The 15,247-nt window shown below is 38.0% G+C and overlaps 2 protein-coding genes across 6 annotated transcripts in view; both read left to right on the forward strand.

Moving 5' to 3' along the window:
* Positions 1–8,053, forward strand: part of LOC139780221 (TWiK family of potassium channels protein 7) — a 203,389-nt gene extending 195,336 nt beyond the window's left edge. For 4 of the 5 annotated variants that reach the window (XM_071718755.1, XM_071718764.1, XM_071718780.1 and 1 more), the window contains 2 exons: positions 22–310; positions 592–8,053. In XM_071718755.1, the coding sequence (XP_071574856.1) occupies positions 22–310; positions 592–872 (570 nt within the window). In that variant the 3' untranslated portion in view covers positions 873–8,053. The remainder of the gene's footprint in view (positions 1–21; positions 311–591) is intronic. The other variant, XR_011720187.1, reaches the window with a different exon arrangement.
* A 2,730-nt stretch (positions 8,054–10,783) lies between these two features.
* On the forward strand, positions 10,784–14,523 carry Ube2g1 (ubiquitin-conjugating enzyme E2G 1 (UBC7 homolog, yeast)). The gene is made up of 4 exons (XM_071718799.1): positions 10,784–10,940; positions 13,166–13,545; positions 13,639–13,761; positions 14,058–14,523. Exons 1-3 carry the CDS (start codon positions 10,895–10,897, stop codon positions 13,717–13,719), a joined length of 507 nt encoding a protein of 168 aa, XP_071574900.1. The 5' UTR covers positions 10,784–10,894; the 3' UTR covers positions 13,720–13,761; positions 14,058–14,523.
* Positions 14,524–15,247: the final 724 nt, after the last annotated feature.

Here is a 15,247-nt window from a genome sequence, read left to right on the forward strand (position 1 = left end):
GGTATTTTCTCGTATACACAGGAGAAAGAGCGGCGAATGAGAAAGAAGCGGCAGCAGGAGGAACTGGCGCAGCAGCAGCAGCAACAGCTACAGCTGCAAGAGCCCTTTTACGTTCGCGCGAATGCATCGACGTTCACCAGCACCGTGGAAATTAAGGCCAGCCCGAAGGACGAGGTGTCGAGTCTCGGTTCGGGCGACAGGCCGAATGTCACCATACTCGCGCCAATCAGTATCTGTCTCGGCGCGATGCTGTGTTACATCATTGCCGGAGCATTCACCCTGCACAAATTGGACGGTTGGTCATTCGTAGGTAAGTCCCGTCCATGTCGGGAAAAAAACCTCATAAACTTTGTGTTCAGTGTTGCGTCACTTCTCGACATGAATTCCGATAGTTTCCGCGATATAAACATATCTCGGTGAGCCTCAAAGCGCTTCGAAATTAACGCGGCCGTATTTTCTCATATCAGATTGGCATGCATAAATTCTGCGACGTAATATACGCAGTGCAATATACGTAAACACGATATATGTATAGATATAAAGCTTGTACCTTCTCTGAAAGTTAACGGCTAGCGCTTCTTCCACATCTAGACGCGAGCTATTTCTGCTTCATGAGCCTGAGCACTATCGGCTTCGGCGACATGGTGCCCGGTTCTTATCCTCGCCACACCCTCGCCGACTCGAGAAACGTGACGGTCTGGTTCTGCTCCTGCTACATAATGTCAGGGATGGCCCTGACGGCGATGTGCTTCAACATCCTCCACGACGAGATCGTCCATCGGCTGAGTCACCAAACGGACAAGCAGGAGCCGGTGAAGCCGAGCTCGTCCGTAGACGAGCTATCAACGGACCCGTTCGCGCTGACCTCGTGACAATTTCCGTCGGGCAATCTGTGCCACAGGAACGGCACCGACGAGAACAATATATGTGGCACGGAACCACCCACCAATATATTCGCGCACGAAAACGAGATCAACATCCTGAAGGACACTTTCAATCAGGTGGACGTTACCAGAGATTGCAAGCCGATCCTGAAACTCGAGGATCACGTCCCGCCGATCTCTGCCGTCTATATGTTGCCCAAGGTCGACGAGGAGGCCGAGGAAAATACGGAAATGTGAAACTTGGACGCGGATTTCCGGAGATTGACAGTCCGGCGGCCGGGTTCAATCAATTGGAGATTACCCAGCAGCGTTTTTATGGATCGTAACCCAGATGGATAGGTATATATAACACGTTATATATGCTAAATCGTCAGATCGCGATGAAAAGACGTTTTTGTTGAATCTATTATTAACGTTGAATTTACAGTTAAGACACGCTAACAACTTTAATAAAATCACGAAAATAACGTGCCTGTTAAAATTGCCCGTAAACTTTATATCTTCGTTTCTTTTTATTAGGAACATAGATATAGTGTTGTGTAATTTTCCAATGTAAATTTAGAAAATTCCAATTAGCAACTTCACATAGTTATCTACTAATATCGTCGTGATGTGATAAACGATTGTGTACGATGTTTTTTATGTTGTAACGTTTTTTACACTATCTTAATATACTGTTTTACGTGTCTAGATTCAACGATTAATGATGGAATCATTAATACGTATCCATCAGTGATAATACTAATGAGCATAAATGAACGTATACAGAGCGCTATCTGGGACACGTTCAAAAAATTCAAAAATAAGTGCTTAAACCGTTGGCGCAAGTAGGACATCCTCCTTGAAATCGATACAAGATAGCTCTCATTTTCGCTCGTATATGACAAGAACAATAAATGTATTGACATAAAAATGAAAATTCTGCAATTTCATAAGTTCCATTGTTCCTTTCATCTTGAAACTTATATCACGATCATAATTAAAATAAAATCATGATAATGTGATATAATATTGATACTTTCTACTTGTGTAAAAGTGGCTGTTTGTAAGATTTAAAGGTAATTTATTTATAACGACACGTTATGTATTTTTTTTATAAATACAGTATATTATATAAGTTCTAAGTAAAAGGCATCAAGACAGGCAAAGTCTCTCTCAAATATCGTAGAAATTTTTTCAACTTCCACCAGACGTTGCCAGGTTAATTTTGAAGTGTCTTTAATAAATGTTTGCTGCATATTGCTGGAATATGAAGTTACCGCTTTCATAAAAACAGGATGTTACGTACCGAAAGGCTAAATGCAAATAGCGTTGCCAAAGTTTACTTTATGCTGATTAAGGGCACAAATTATTATTAAAGAAATATAGCATTCCAAGGTACAGATGTGCCATTTAAAGTCGCTGCTCGTAAGTGCAGTTTTGCGACGCTTTGCGTCGTGTAGCTTAAAGTAATACAGATTAATTGAAGAAATCACAAAGAGTATAAAATTCCAGGAACTGAAGCCGTGAGTAATTATCCATTACGACTCAGACGTTCGCGTACCGACATTAACGACAGGAAATTACGTTTACGTCGTCGATAAAATGAATAAAGCAAATGACCGGCATAAAATAATTTCCCAAGAGGCAATAGTGCATTTCATTCGCGGCCGGTATGCTGTTCGTGCGCGGAAATGTTGAAACTCTTCTTTTATTTCCCTATCGTCTTTATTCGCGTCACGTACCGCTGCTGTGTTTCCTAAGAAAGCCGTGGAATCGACTGAAAAATTGATATTTCTTCAATATAAATAACGCCTTAAAAACACAGTGTCTTGAAGATACTACATGCAAAAAAAACAAAATACTAAGATAAAATTCTAAAAATAGTTCTGTATAAATATAAGTAAAGAACGTGTACACATCAAAAATGGATCTTCAAACATAAACTTTGAAGATTTGTCAAATCATCCCTCGAGAATCGATATAGTTGTTGTTATCGAAAGTACTTTCACCACTTCGCTTTACGACCCATTTTCCAGAAAGTCTGATTCATAATAAAACAGTAGATCTGGCTGAGTTTTCGGCGAATTAACATATCTCTCGAATAAAAATATCATTAATTTTACAGTACCTAAATCATGAGGGAATTTTTTTTTCACGGAATTTTTTTCGTGAAATTAATTTCCAATAATGTCGGGTTTATGCTCGACATCGATTCCTTAACGATCATAACACGAGCGAAATCGTTTGAGCGAATTCGATATTCCCGCGGATTTCATCCGTTTAATATTCAATGAGATTTCGAGGACGTCCTGTCTTGCGAACGGGGACCGACTTAACATTTCTACACGCCTACTTAGATAGGGACATGTAAGGATTTTTTATATTTCCGTACTTAAGCGTTCACAAGGTAAAACGCGTTCTTGTCTGTAACATAATTAAGCTATCGATCCTTGCGTCTAGCTCCGGACAGATTGAAGGTACACACGTACGCGGTTACTCGCACGCGTACCCGTTTATCGATCGATCTGTCACTTTTCCTACGTCCTCGCGATTCTACTAAACTGTAATTTCAATCACACTGCCGTACGTGGAAAGCTGCGAAGATAGCGACCCGATTATCGTTGAACAAAGATCACGTTCTCCGAGAATGATATGAGCGACATTTAAAGTGGAGAAATCGTTTAAAGATATTGACTGTTCGAATACGCAAAAAAAAAAAAAAACTACAGAATATTTTAATCGTAATATCAACTCAGCGAGTTGAGAAACGATCGTTTGTTCAACGATAATTGTCAGCGAGTCTTGTAATATTGTAATAATAATTAGCAACGTGTTGTTTGTTATATATACTGCCATCGGCTGGACGCTGGAATCATATGAATGAATGAAATCAAATTCTGTGCTCAAGAACAATAACTAAGGTACTTACGGATAAGCATTAATCCCTAAGGATATTGCGTTTAGGACGACTAATCTCCGTTCTTTCATATTGATACTCGAATAGTGTACGAGAAGTGCGTAAACAAAGCATAACTGTGAATTAGCTGTAAATGATTATTTTCGTTGCGTATGGGGCAAACTCTGTGCGTGGCGATTAATATTAATAAGCATGCCACACCTATGTTGCCATATTAAATATTCTTTACATATCTTTACGCGGATATAGATTATATAATTTAAAATCTAATATAATGTTAGAATAAAATATATGTTAAATTCGAAACTTGTACTTTTTTTATACTAGATAAATTTTCTTTGCGAGAGTATGATGTAAAAATAAAAAGTGCGCCTAACCGACGCGAAACCATGTCACGCACGACGCGGAGGAGCGAAATGGTCCCGGAGCGATTTAAAAAGTGTCCCTTCTTCTGTTTCCTGTAACATATCATACGATATAAGGGATTTTGTCGGCCGTCTCTTCACTTAAACGAGCGATCGTACGTACGTTACCTCGATATTAAAAGCGCCGAGCGAATCGCTGAGAAGGCTGTAGGACCCCGTCGTGCAACTTGCGAGAGAATTTCGTACGGTGTCTAATGACAATCGATACTGGCTTGAGCAGTTGCTAGAGTTATCGTTATCACTCCGTCGGTGATTCGATGGAGGGTCGTGGCCGGCAGCCAAGACAAACTTTACTTTGGTGCTCGTACCAAGCCATCCAGCCATCGATCCAACCTACCCGCCCGTACAAACTTCCTCACACTCGAGTTCGAGTCGAAGCGGGGCGCTTGCTCCAAGCTGGCGCTACGGCGATTTGTTGCGAGAATCTATTTACAACTTTCCATATACGTCCCCGTGTACGCGAGGAATCGTGCAATAACCGCCGGCGTGTCACGATTGCGAATGCCGGAGGAAATGTTTAAAAGTTGGCCGCCGCATTCCTTGGTTAAAGATAGGGTACCACGAAAAAAAAAAAGAGAAAATGATATCTCGCGCGATCGATATTTTGCATAACGCCCTGATTAAAGTTTTATTAATCGATATTCTTGCATGGTACTTAGGACTTACAGTTTTCTTTTAGTCGTGCTATTTTAGATCACTTTTAATTCTTTCACGAAGTTTCCTCTCGAGATAATAGACTCATTTACAAGGTGAACTTGTGAAGCGAATTAAAGTTCGACGTAACTTTTCACGCGGATATTGAATTCGTTAAATGTAAGTGAATTTGGCTACATCAAGGAAACATATATATCCTGTCGCATCATCACTTTGCTACTCATGAATGATGAAGAAGAAGGTTAAAAAATAAAGAAAAAACTTTATGCAATCTTGCATACTTCACTTAAAAAATTTTTAATTAATATTGGTTGATTATATCTCTTCAGTGCGATTTTATATTAGATAATTTTATGCATATATTATTATATGTATTTCTGAGAACTTTTAATATATCATTCTCCATAAGAAGAAGGTTGAAAATATGAGAGAGACTTTTCTATTCTATTTCTATTCTCGTATTATTCGTATATTTTATTTGTAGTTTCATGCATAACAGATTATGAGATAAAAATTTTACAAGCATTGAAGCAAAAGAAAACGACCTTATTTTTCCAGATTAGTATAATTACCGTTACAATATATAGCAGATTGTGGCTGGCAATTTTTTATGTCCATATATAACGTCGTCTATGAGTCTAGGATGAGGTCCCAACGCGGCAAAAGTCCAGGTCGGCTTCTCTCCTTTCACAGGATTTTCTTTCCTATGTAGCTCCTCATCTTTCGCCCTTACGTTCCGGTTTCCTCTGTCGTACTCCAGGGAAATATAACCGAGTTCAAAGCTCTCGATGGTCGACACGAAACTTTAGCGCGACAATTTTGCACGAGAAATATCCAATGAAAGTCAAACGCCACGGGATTCAGCCTCATCGGTGCGTTTCAACCTTGGGGGAAAAAAAAGAGGAAGAAAAGCAAATCCTGCCCGACCTTCCAACAGCCGACTTAATGGAATTAATGGTTTTCTGCTGTCGCCTTACATATTCATTCTGTGAGTGAATCAGCCTGTGTGAGCCGTCGAGTTTTCGAAAACTTCAGAAAGTCGAATCTATGTCTCTTGATACTCAATTGCGCTTCTACCGAGGGCAATTAGTGATCTTGCTACTTCTGGCTACTATCATTTCATAGGACCTGAGTAAAGTACTACTAAATTAAAGCAAACTCACTTTGCACAAAGTTAGCAATATTTGATCAATGTGCTTACTTCTAACTTATTCATTTTTATCTCGTTTTATTTCGTTCCTATCCTCATAGCTCGAACATCCTCAGTGAAAGAATATTTAATAACATTTCTTCATAAAAATAAAATAATTATTTATGTATTTATTTCAGTTTAAGGCAAACATTAAATAAATAAGGGTTTGCTATCCAGAGGAATCATTATCGTTACCACTGAAGCGAACCATCGAGGAGAAATTGCAGGAGAGGAAATCTCGGAAGAGAGATATCCCAGAAGTAAAATCTCATTTATAAGTATCTGAGTTGCAACAATATCCTGACGATATTTCAATTTTCGTAATTAATGAATTAACGAGATTTGCTTCTGCCGTCCTACATTGCAAGTCTTACAAAAATGTGCCGTGTCTCAGTAATAATGTAATATTTTAGCACAAATTGATATTAAATGTAATCAAGCGTATTACTAATCTATATTTCTGATGTATTTTCGTCCCATCTCATTATAACAAATTTATGACTGTTTATTAAGTTACTGTCATGTTAAAGTAAAATAAAAAGTGCATTTTTTTATTTATGCATTTAATTATGCCATTTTTAATAAGATAACGCATAACTTAATCGAATAACCTGCAAGCCTTTGTTTCATAAAGTGAGTATATCGATACATCCCGATGACGTTAATGAAATATTACTTGTACATAGCATCAATATGTGATTGTACGATAACAGATAACATTATATTAGTATTTATTGTTAGAATGTCAAGTCCAGTTATTTCGAGTCGTATTCGTCATGACTCGCTTGTCGATCGCTTTCATTGAAGCTCACGGTTGTAAATACGATATTGTCCTAGAAATGTAATAGATTGAATGTGGAAAAAATCTTGTTAGATCTTGTTATTGGACAACAACAAATAACTTGGGAAATTTTCCATTATCGTAATATCGATTGATATCAACTTATTTAATTTGTCAATGTGAGAGGAAATTAAATGTTGCAAATATGCAAGAAATGTCCGTGTTGGATTTGGGTTGATTTTATTCATGTGTTTGAGATTTTATCGTCAATAGAATTTAAGGAATATTCATTCTTCTTGTTGTTTTACGTTAAAGATGTACGTAACAAGACTTTATATAAGATACACTTTTATTTTCTAAATAGAGCATACACACATCAGAAAGCAAAATAATCGAGTTCGTCTAAAGATATTGCAATAAATAATCGTTTTCTTGGAAAATTAACGGTGGTATCTCATTTACAAGAAGCTTTAAGTGAATAAATAATTTCGAAATTTGTAAACTGTTGTCAGAAATTCTGGAAAAGAAAAATATAAGATGTTTGCTAAGTAACGTACAATGCGACAGTAATCCTTTCCATGTTCTGCTCATAAATCATCTCAATAATTCTTTGCGCGAGCAGAGGAAATCTTAATAAATGTCTGATTCTCTAAACTTCGGGCGCATCGTCGATCAAAACAAAGTTTTCTATACGCTTATAAGCGACCTGCTGTGTCCGCGAATTAATCATAGTTAAAGTTTTCCGAGGTTCGCTTATGAACTCATTTTTTTCCGACGATCATACATTCCTGGAAGATACACAAGCATCTGTAACGAAGTTTAAGATTTCCGTCTTGATAAAGTCTGACGATGCTAAAAATAACGCATAATTTTTACCGTGTTCAAAATGTTTTTTAAAGGAATCGATTATTTAAGAAATATCCGAAATATATGCAGGGAGAACTGATGTCAGAAGGGCACATATATAGGCGTACACACACACACACACACACACGGTGGACATACTATCGTCTCTCAGATTCCACGTTATATACCGAAACTAAAGTCTTATATTATATTCTGTAAATAGCTATGAGGGCGAACGAGGTGCGGAGTATTGGCCGACGAAATTGTAAAATACAAAGCGAACGATTTGCTGGGTATTGTACGTCTGTATAATCATTTGTCAAGCAATGTATCCTACGATAGGAGATAATAAAGAAGACATCAAAAATCTCAGTCAGTCCTCTTATTCTGTAGTCTGCACATACTACCTTAGTGTCTTTTTATGTACGGTATATATATTTTAGTATCCTCTTACATTATATACGCGCAAACGTCAGTTATACGTAAACTTTCTTTGAAATGCTAACTTTCAATAGCTCTTAATTTCTGTTGGTATACATATATATTGCAGACCATGATGAAAATTTGCCTGATTGATTTTTATGTTGTACGTTAGAATAAACTAATCAACCTTTTGATCTTCAACAATATTATGCGTCGGTGTAACGATCTGTGTCTAATCGTTAATCTTTATTCGTTCCACTCATTCACTCGCACATACCTTATCTTACCACCAATACGACACCACTAACTCTTGTCGCAAATATATTGCCAAGAAGATTAAGAAATAAAATATTTTTAATTCTTCTTCGATTTAAAAAAAAATAGTATTATTTGAAAAGTAAAGAATTTGAAGATATGGATTTATATATATACATTGAACACATCAACCGCTTTAAACATAAAAATCGTTGAATTTTATTATATATATTTATAATTACGTGCGTTATATTTGTTAAAATACACGAAAATATTATTCATCTTAACGCAATGGTGATTTCTCCGGGCAATACATTTCGCTCGCGATTACAACTTGCAGTGCAGACGGTACTAAAGCCAATATGCTTCAGATGCCAATATCCTATCGATCCAGTGATACAACGGGATTGAAAATGATTTCCATCTTTTATCGCCGTAATTCTGTATAATTCGATGTAAGGCCTAATCACGCGATAAATACGAATGCCGTTCGGAGTAATTAAGAAGCAACGATAATGGTAATAGAAATGTTCCTGTCGGTGAAAGATACCGTGCAACAATAATTCATATATCGTGATTGATTGGTAAGATATGGTCGATACGGTAAATTAAATTACCATTCAACAAGCAGAAGCGATTTCGTAATTAGTGCAATAGAACACTCTCAAATTAAACCATCAAATCTTGCTATACCGTGACCTGTAGAAATAAAAAAGGAAGTTCTACAAGAGTATTAGCAAGAATCAAAGATACTTGATTAATTAACAACAAAAAGGGTAACAAAACAGATATAATATTTCGTTTAATTTTAGTGATTTAAGTGTGCCAATAAGTTTGTTTAAAATATTAATTTATTATATTGTCGATAATAATTAATTATCAAGGAATATGTATTAAAAGTACTTATTAATATATAAAATAATAACTTATATGTTTGGAATGTTTTTGCAATTATAAAATATTCGTTCGAAATACAAAAGGCGTACATTAATATCCGTATAAAAGACACAAAGTACATAAAATATCGTAGTATTCATGAATATTTGAGTTCGATGTTGTTAATTTATGGAAAGACGTCTGAATTTTGCATCGCGTGATCATCTCCATTCAGCGCTTTCTCGTCTCAATAGCACAATAGATAAATCTGGATGATAGCATCGAAGCAATACAAACCTGGACGTAACATCAGCCCGCGCACATATTCTAGATGCCAATAAGTAAACAAACCGCGGCGCGAAATGGAATCGAAATCGGACCATAAATCTCGAATGTAACCGTGCGAAATTGCTGAGAAGGCAAAGATACATAACCGTCGATCCTCCTCCATTTCTATTTTTACCTTTCTTCCCGTATACCAGGTAGATTCTTTTGCGCATAAGCGGTATGAGTTTTTCTCTTTCTTTCTTTTAGAAACTAAGAGTGCATAAATACTTTTTTATTCGTCACGATTTCCGAAAGAAGATATTTTACATTTATTATGTGAAGTATTCTGTATTCTGTAGGATTTATTATTTTAAAAATTACTGCAATTGTGTTATATTATAATACAGATTTCAAAAACACATATTTTAATTAGCTTTTTAGTAATTAAATGTAATTAAAAATTATGATACCCGATTATTCATTACCAATTTTGCAAATTAAAATAACATTTTGCATTATTTAAACAATATATAAAGTATTAAAATCGTATTTCACACATCCTTTACTTAAAAAGAGACATTTATAATTTTTATATAGTTATATAAGTTTAAAAATATGGGGAATAATATATTATAATATATACTTTATTTATTTTTTATACTATACGTTTTTTTGTTGAGAAATTATTTCGTAATTGTTAAAATTTTGAAATAGAGAAAATGCATATTAAGTTAAAAAAAATATAATAAAAACAATTTTCTCTTATAAATTTTACGTTGTACGCATTTTCATAAAATTATATTTTATATATGATTAAATTTAATTACAATATAATTAACTTTCGGTCACTGCAAGTTCTATTTAAACAAAATAATAATTTACAATTATAATTCTATTTTAATAAAAGAGATTGCAATATAATTGATTACTTAAGTCTGATATTACTCCCATTAACCTAATTAATTATTCTAATTAATATAATCACAACTAATTAAATTGTGTTTTCCTTCACGCCTCCAGAACTTGAATTTTATTCTCGTTATCGTGTATCGGATATTTACTTTGAAGTTTGAATTATATAGTTTGAATACCTGCTTTTACCATTTGTCGGCGCAGTTTTAACTCCGTTCGCTTCACGATTGTTTCCCGCTAACATCGGTGCTCTGCTTTATTCACAGTTCGTCGCTTTGTCCAGAGTTTCAATCGATTGTCACGCAGCGTGGCACCGACGGCGCCGGTGCATCAGACCGGCGCAGTGCTCGGGACGGAAGAACATATGTTTAGCCAGTGGCGCATGCGTGGTCACCGCTTCCGCGACGTACCTAGCCATCTTTCCAGTCAAGCAAAAGTGATTGTTTTCAGTCTTAGTCTTATTTAACTGAACTTTTATTAATGTCAGAGCCACAGTCCGCGCTGCTATTACGGAAACAATTAGCAGGTACAATGTGAGCGCGGTGCGAGTGTTAAGTGCGTCTGACGGTAACGCGAAGCGCGGGCCGTGCGTGGTAATCCCGCGGAGTCGTGTGACTCGCGCTCTCTCGCACGAAGGACTCCGCCGCCCGTCCCGTCGTGTCTCGGGGGGCGACCGACGTCGCCCCGCGACGGGCCCCCTCGCCGCGCTCGTCCACGTCGTGGAGTCGTCGCGCTCGCGGGTAACCGCGGCCACGCTCGGCGCGCTCCGCACGTCGTCCTCGCCGGCTCGGCTGTGACCGCGCCGCACAGATACGGGGCGTGAAAATCAATACGCTCTCTCTTTCTCTCTCCCGCGGAGAGAGAGAGAGAGAGAGAGAGTGAGTCTGTGTACGCTGCGCCGTGAATAAACGTTAACCTAAGCGGCGGCAACGGCGGCGGCGGCGGCGTAAACGTCACCGTCACCCTCGTTGTCCTCCGCGGCACGCCGCGATCTCCAAGTTTGACTTGTTTCCCTGTCTCCCCTTCCCCGCTATCCCCCCCTCCTCCCCAACCTCCGTCCCCGCTCCCGTCTCGTCGCGGACGAGAGCCGGTTCGTCGTCGCGCGCCGCCGAGGCGACGAGGACGACGTCGATGTCGCCGAACGAAGGCCGCCTCTCTCTCGCCTCGTGCCCGAAAATAATTGCAGGCCTCGTTATTTATAGCGTACGCGCGTCACCGCCGTCGTGTGCACGTTACTCTCCTCGTGAGCGTGACGGGAAAAAACATCGAGCGGCGAAGCGAGAGAGAAAGAAAATAAAGTAAAAATTGAGAGGAAAAAAAAGAAAACGGGAGACAGCGTACGGATAGGGACGAGAGAGAGAGAGAGAGAGAGCGCGAGAGAGCGAGCGAGCGTGAGAGCCGGAGTCGCCGGAGAGAGAGAGAGAGAGAATGCGAGGGAAAGAAAGAAAGAAAGAATGAAGGAGAAAGAGGGAAGGGAAGGAAAGAGCGAGCAAAAGCGCGCCGTGCAACGACCATCGAAGGTCAGCCGCCTTCGGGCCATGCTCCCCTGTTCCAGACGAGATCGACGCCACGAAAAATGCCTCTCGGAGTTTCGCCTCTCTTTGTGCGACCGCGACGTAGGACGGAGTCGCGCTGCGTGCGCGCGCGAGAGCGAGACGAGGAGAGAAGGAAAGAGAGAGAAAGAGAGATAGAGAAAGAACGTCGTCGCGTCAGTAACCTCGTGCCTCGTCTCCAGCGTCTCCTTCGCGCGGGGCACGTCGCGCTGACTCACCGCACCGCGCGGCCTCCCGTGCAGCGGCGATCTCGCATGGGCGAACTTAACCTGTACGCCGCGCGCGCGGCGTCCCGTCCCGGGGACACGCTGCCTGGCGGCGATTGACGTGTCGTAGTTGACGCGCACACGTGCGCGTGCACGTGCACGCGCGACTGTCATCGCGCTAATGAGCTTACCCATGGACAATATGCTGCTCTTTCCCCCTTTTTTTCGCGTTACCGTTACCTGGCGGGGAACATAACCTAGACACTTGGACGATGTCCTCTGTAATCTGATGGCAAGCTGCACTTGCCGTCACAATTAGCTAGAAGTTTTGTCACGATCTTGATTATTCATGTTTGGTCGAGATCTAGAAGCTCACTGCTTTTTTGCATTTTCTTTCGCTCTCTCTCGGGTATGTTAAATGATGAGTCTAGGGGATGGTCCTCTCCCGAGGAAGATTGACCTGCGACATTCAAACTGAATCTATTGTGTTTCGGGAGTATATGTTGTGTGAAAATTGTTTTAGAAGATAATTATATATGAATCATTACTCCGGAGCTAATTATAACTTGGTGATAATGTCGCGCTTGTTTTATCATAGTTTTTGTTATAGTTTTTGTTAAAACCTATACATAGGTTTCTTGTCATAGGTATCATCTTGACTTATTGTTGTTATTTTATATTTTACTTATTATTATATCATTTGTTAAGCTCTCTGTTAGAATTTAAAGTTTCAGTCTTTAAATACTTAAATTCTTTCATTTTTTGGGACAAAAAATATCTTGAAATAATGGAATACAATTAGTACTTGTTAATCGATACTCGTTATCTGATATGAATATATTTCATATTTATTGCAATAGTTTATTGTTTACATTTTTGGATGTATTTTCATTGTTAAATACGTCAGATATGATTTGAATATAGAACCTATGAAATAATCTCTAGTCGGTCTTTCTTTCTTCATCTTTACTCATTTTCTTCCTTTCTTACAGAATTAAATAAAAACCCAGTAGAAGGGTTTTCTGCAGGCCTCATAGACGACAATGACATATATCGGTGGGAAGTACTCATTATTGGACCTCCGGATACATTATACGAAGGTGGTTTCTTCAAAGCACATTTACAGTTTCCAAAAGAGTATCCACTTAGGCCACCAAGAATGAAATTTATAACCGAAATATGGCATCCAAATATCGACAAAAATGGAGATGTGTGTATATCGATATTGCATGAACCCGGTGATGACAAATGGGGATATGAGAAAGCGTCGGAGCGGTGGTTACCAGTTCACACAGTCGAAACTATCTTGATAAGTGTTATAAGCATGCTCGCAGATCCTAACGATGAAAGCCCTGCTAATGTGGATGCCGCCGTAAGTATCTGTATATATTAGAAAATATTATGTGCTTTGTGTTTTTTCCTCTTTGTATAAATAACTTATCTAATTTTTTTTCTCTTATTGTAGAAAGAGTGGAGGGAAAGTTATACGGAATTTAAGCGAAAGGTGGCGAGGTGCGTGAGAAAAAGCCAAGAGGAGTGTTTGTAGGGGATGAACAAATATTCAAATGGAAAGACTTATTTAATTCTGGTAAGTTTTGCAAAAATAAGTAATAATGTATTTCCCAACAATTTGCATATAAAAAATCCGATGTCTAGTAATAATAACACATTCAATAAATTTATCTTATATTATTTATGATCATATGAATTATAGGCCTGTTCGTTTTCGCTGCACTTCTGAACTAGTGCAATAAGTTAGAATGAAACAAATATATTTTCTTTCATTCTAACTTATTGCACTAGTTCATAAGTGCAGCGAAAACGAACAGGCCTAATATTAGCGAGGTTGTTTTGACAATATATACATATGTAATATTAATGTAGGGAAGCCGTAAGCACTGTAAGAAAGATACCGACGCTCAGCATAAAGCTAACGGATAACAGTGCCACTAAAAGCGGAATAAGCCTGACCCATCCTTATGCAGAGAGAGAAAGCAAGACAGAGCGTGTGTGAACGCGAGAGAAAAGCTCACGCTGCTCTATCATGTTTATTAAATCACCGCCACCAACGTACGATCCAAATCCATCGAGACGGAGAACATAAAGGAGATACACACGCAATTCACCTTTTACATAATAAACAGCTAAAGAAAATTAATTTACACGTATACATAAAGAAAAGTATCATCTCTGTATGATTATTACCTTAATATTAATAGTTCTTATAAAAACTTAACTCTCCCCTGTTCCTCCCATGCTCAAGAACGATCCTGAGCCCCGTTGGACAGAACCTTGTAATTTAAAATAATATGTTTACGTTTATCTCTCAATAATAATTCCTTAGTGTGTCGTTTCGTATTTTCTTACTTTCATAAATATATATATGTATAAATAAATTTTTTTATAAAGTCAAAAAAGACGGGACACATGCAAACAATCTTGTAAAATGTCTCAGCTACTGAGAATTGAGAATGGACTGCATACGACTTGCATATGACATTGCGGTGAGAATAATTGAAACCGTACGTACGCGGTAATGTAAAATATATATTAAATTTCCATCGAACCGTAAGTTGCCAAAATAATTAATTCTAATTCAAGTGATAATAATGATAATATTATTGTTAATGTATCAATAATTACAGTTAGTGCTCGTAACGCAACATACATATATGTATATGGTATGGTATTCACTCTTAAAACTCGTGTGCAGAGTAACGGCGCTTTCCTTACGAATTAAACTTGCGGTTCTTTATCATCATTACATTGACATGGAAATAATTCTTTCCTCTTAGGAAATTCGTTCAACTTAGTTAAAATTCGTATAAATTCTTTGATCTGGGGTTATACATTATTTCATATTGTCAATTAAATCTTCAGACATTGAAACAACGTCTATGTTACATTACACCTGCTCTTTTCTCATCCATTTTATTAATTATTTGTCACATACTTTTTTATCAGAACATATAATGACACAAGCAAGACATATAGTATCTTTTATTTCTGTCATTCTTATTTATATTTATTTAGAACAACTTTTATTAAAACAGATTTTATGAAATAAACTGCCA

This window comes from Temnothorax nylanderi, unplaced genomic scaffold (genome assembly GCF_030848795.1).
Source record: "Temnothorax nylanderi isolate EJ_2023f unplaced genomic scaffold, tnyl_v1.0 TNYL_tig0007_pilon, whole genome shotgun sequence".
In the NCBI taxonomy this organism is placed as follows: Eukaryota; Metazoa; Arthropoda; class Insecta; order Hymenoptera; family Formicidae; genus Temnothorax; species Temnothorax nylanderi.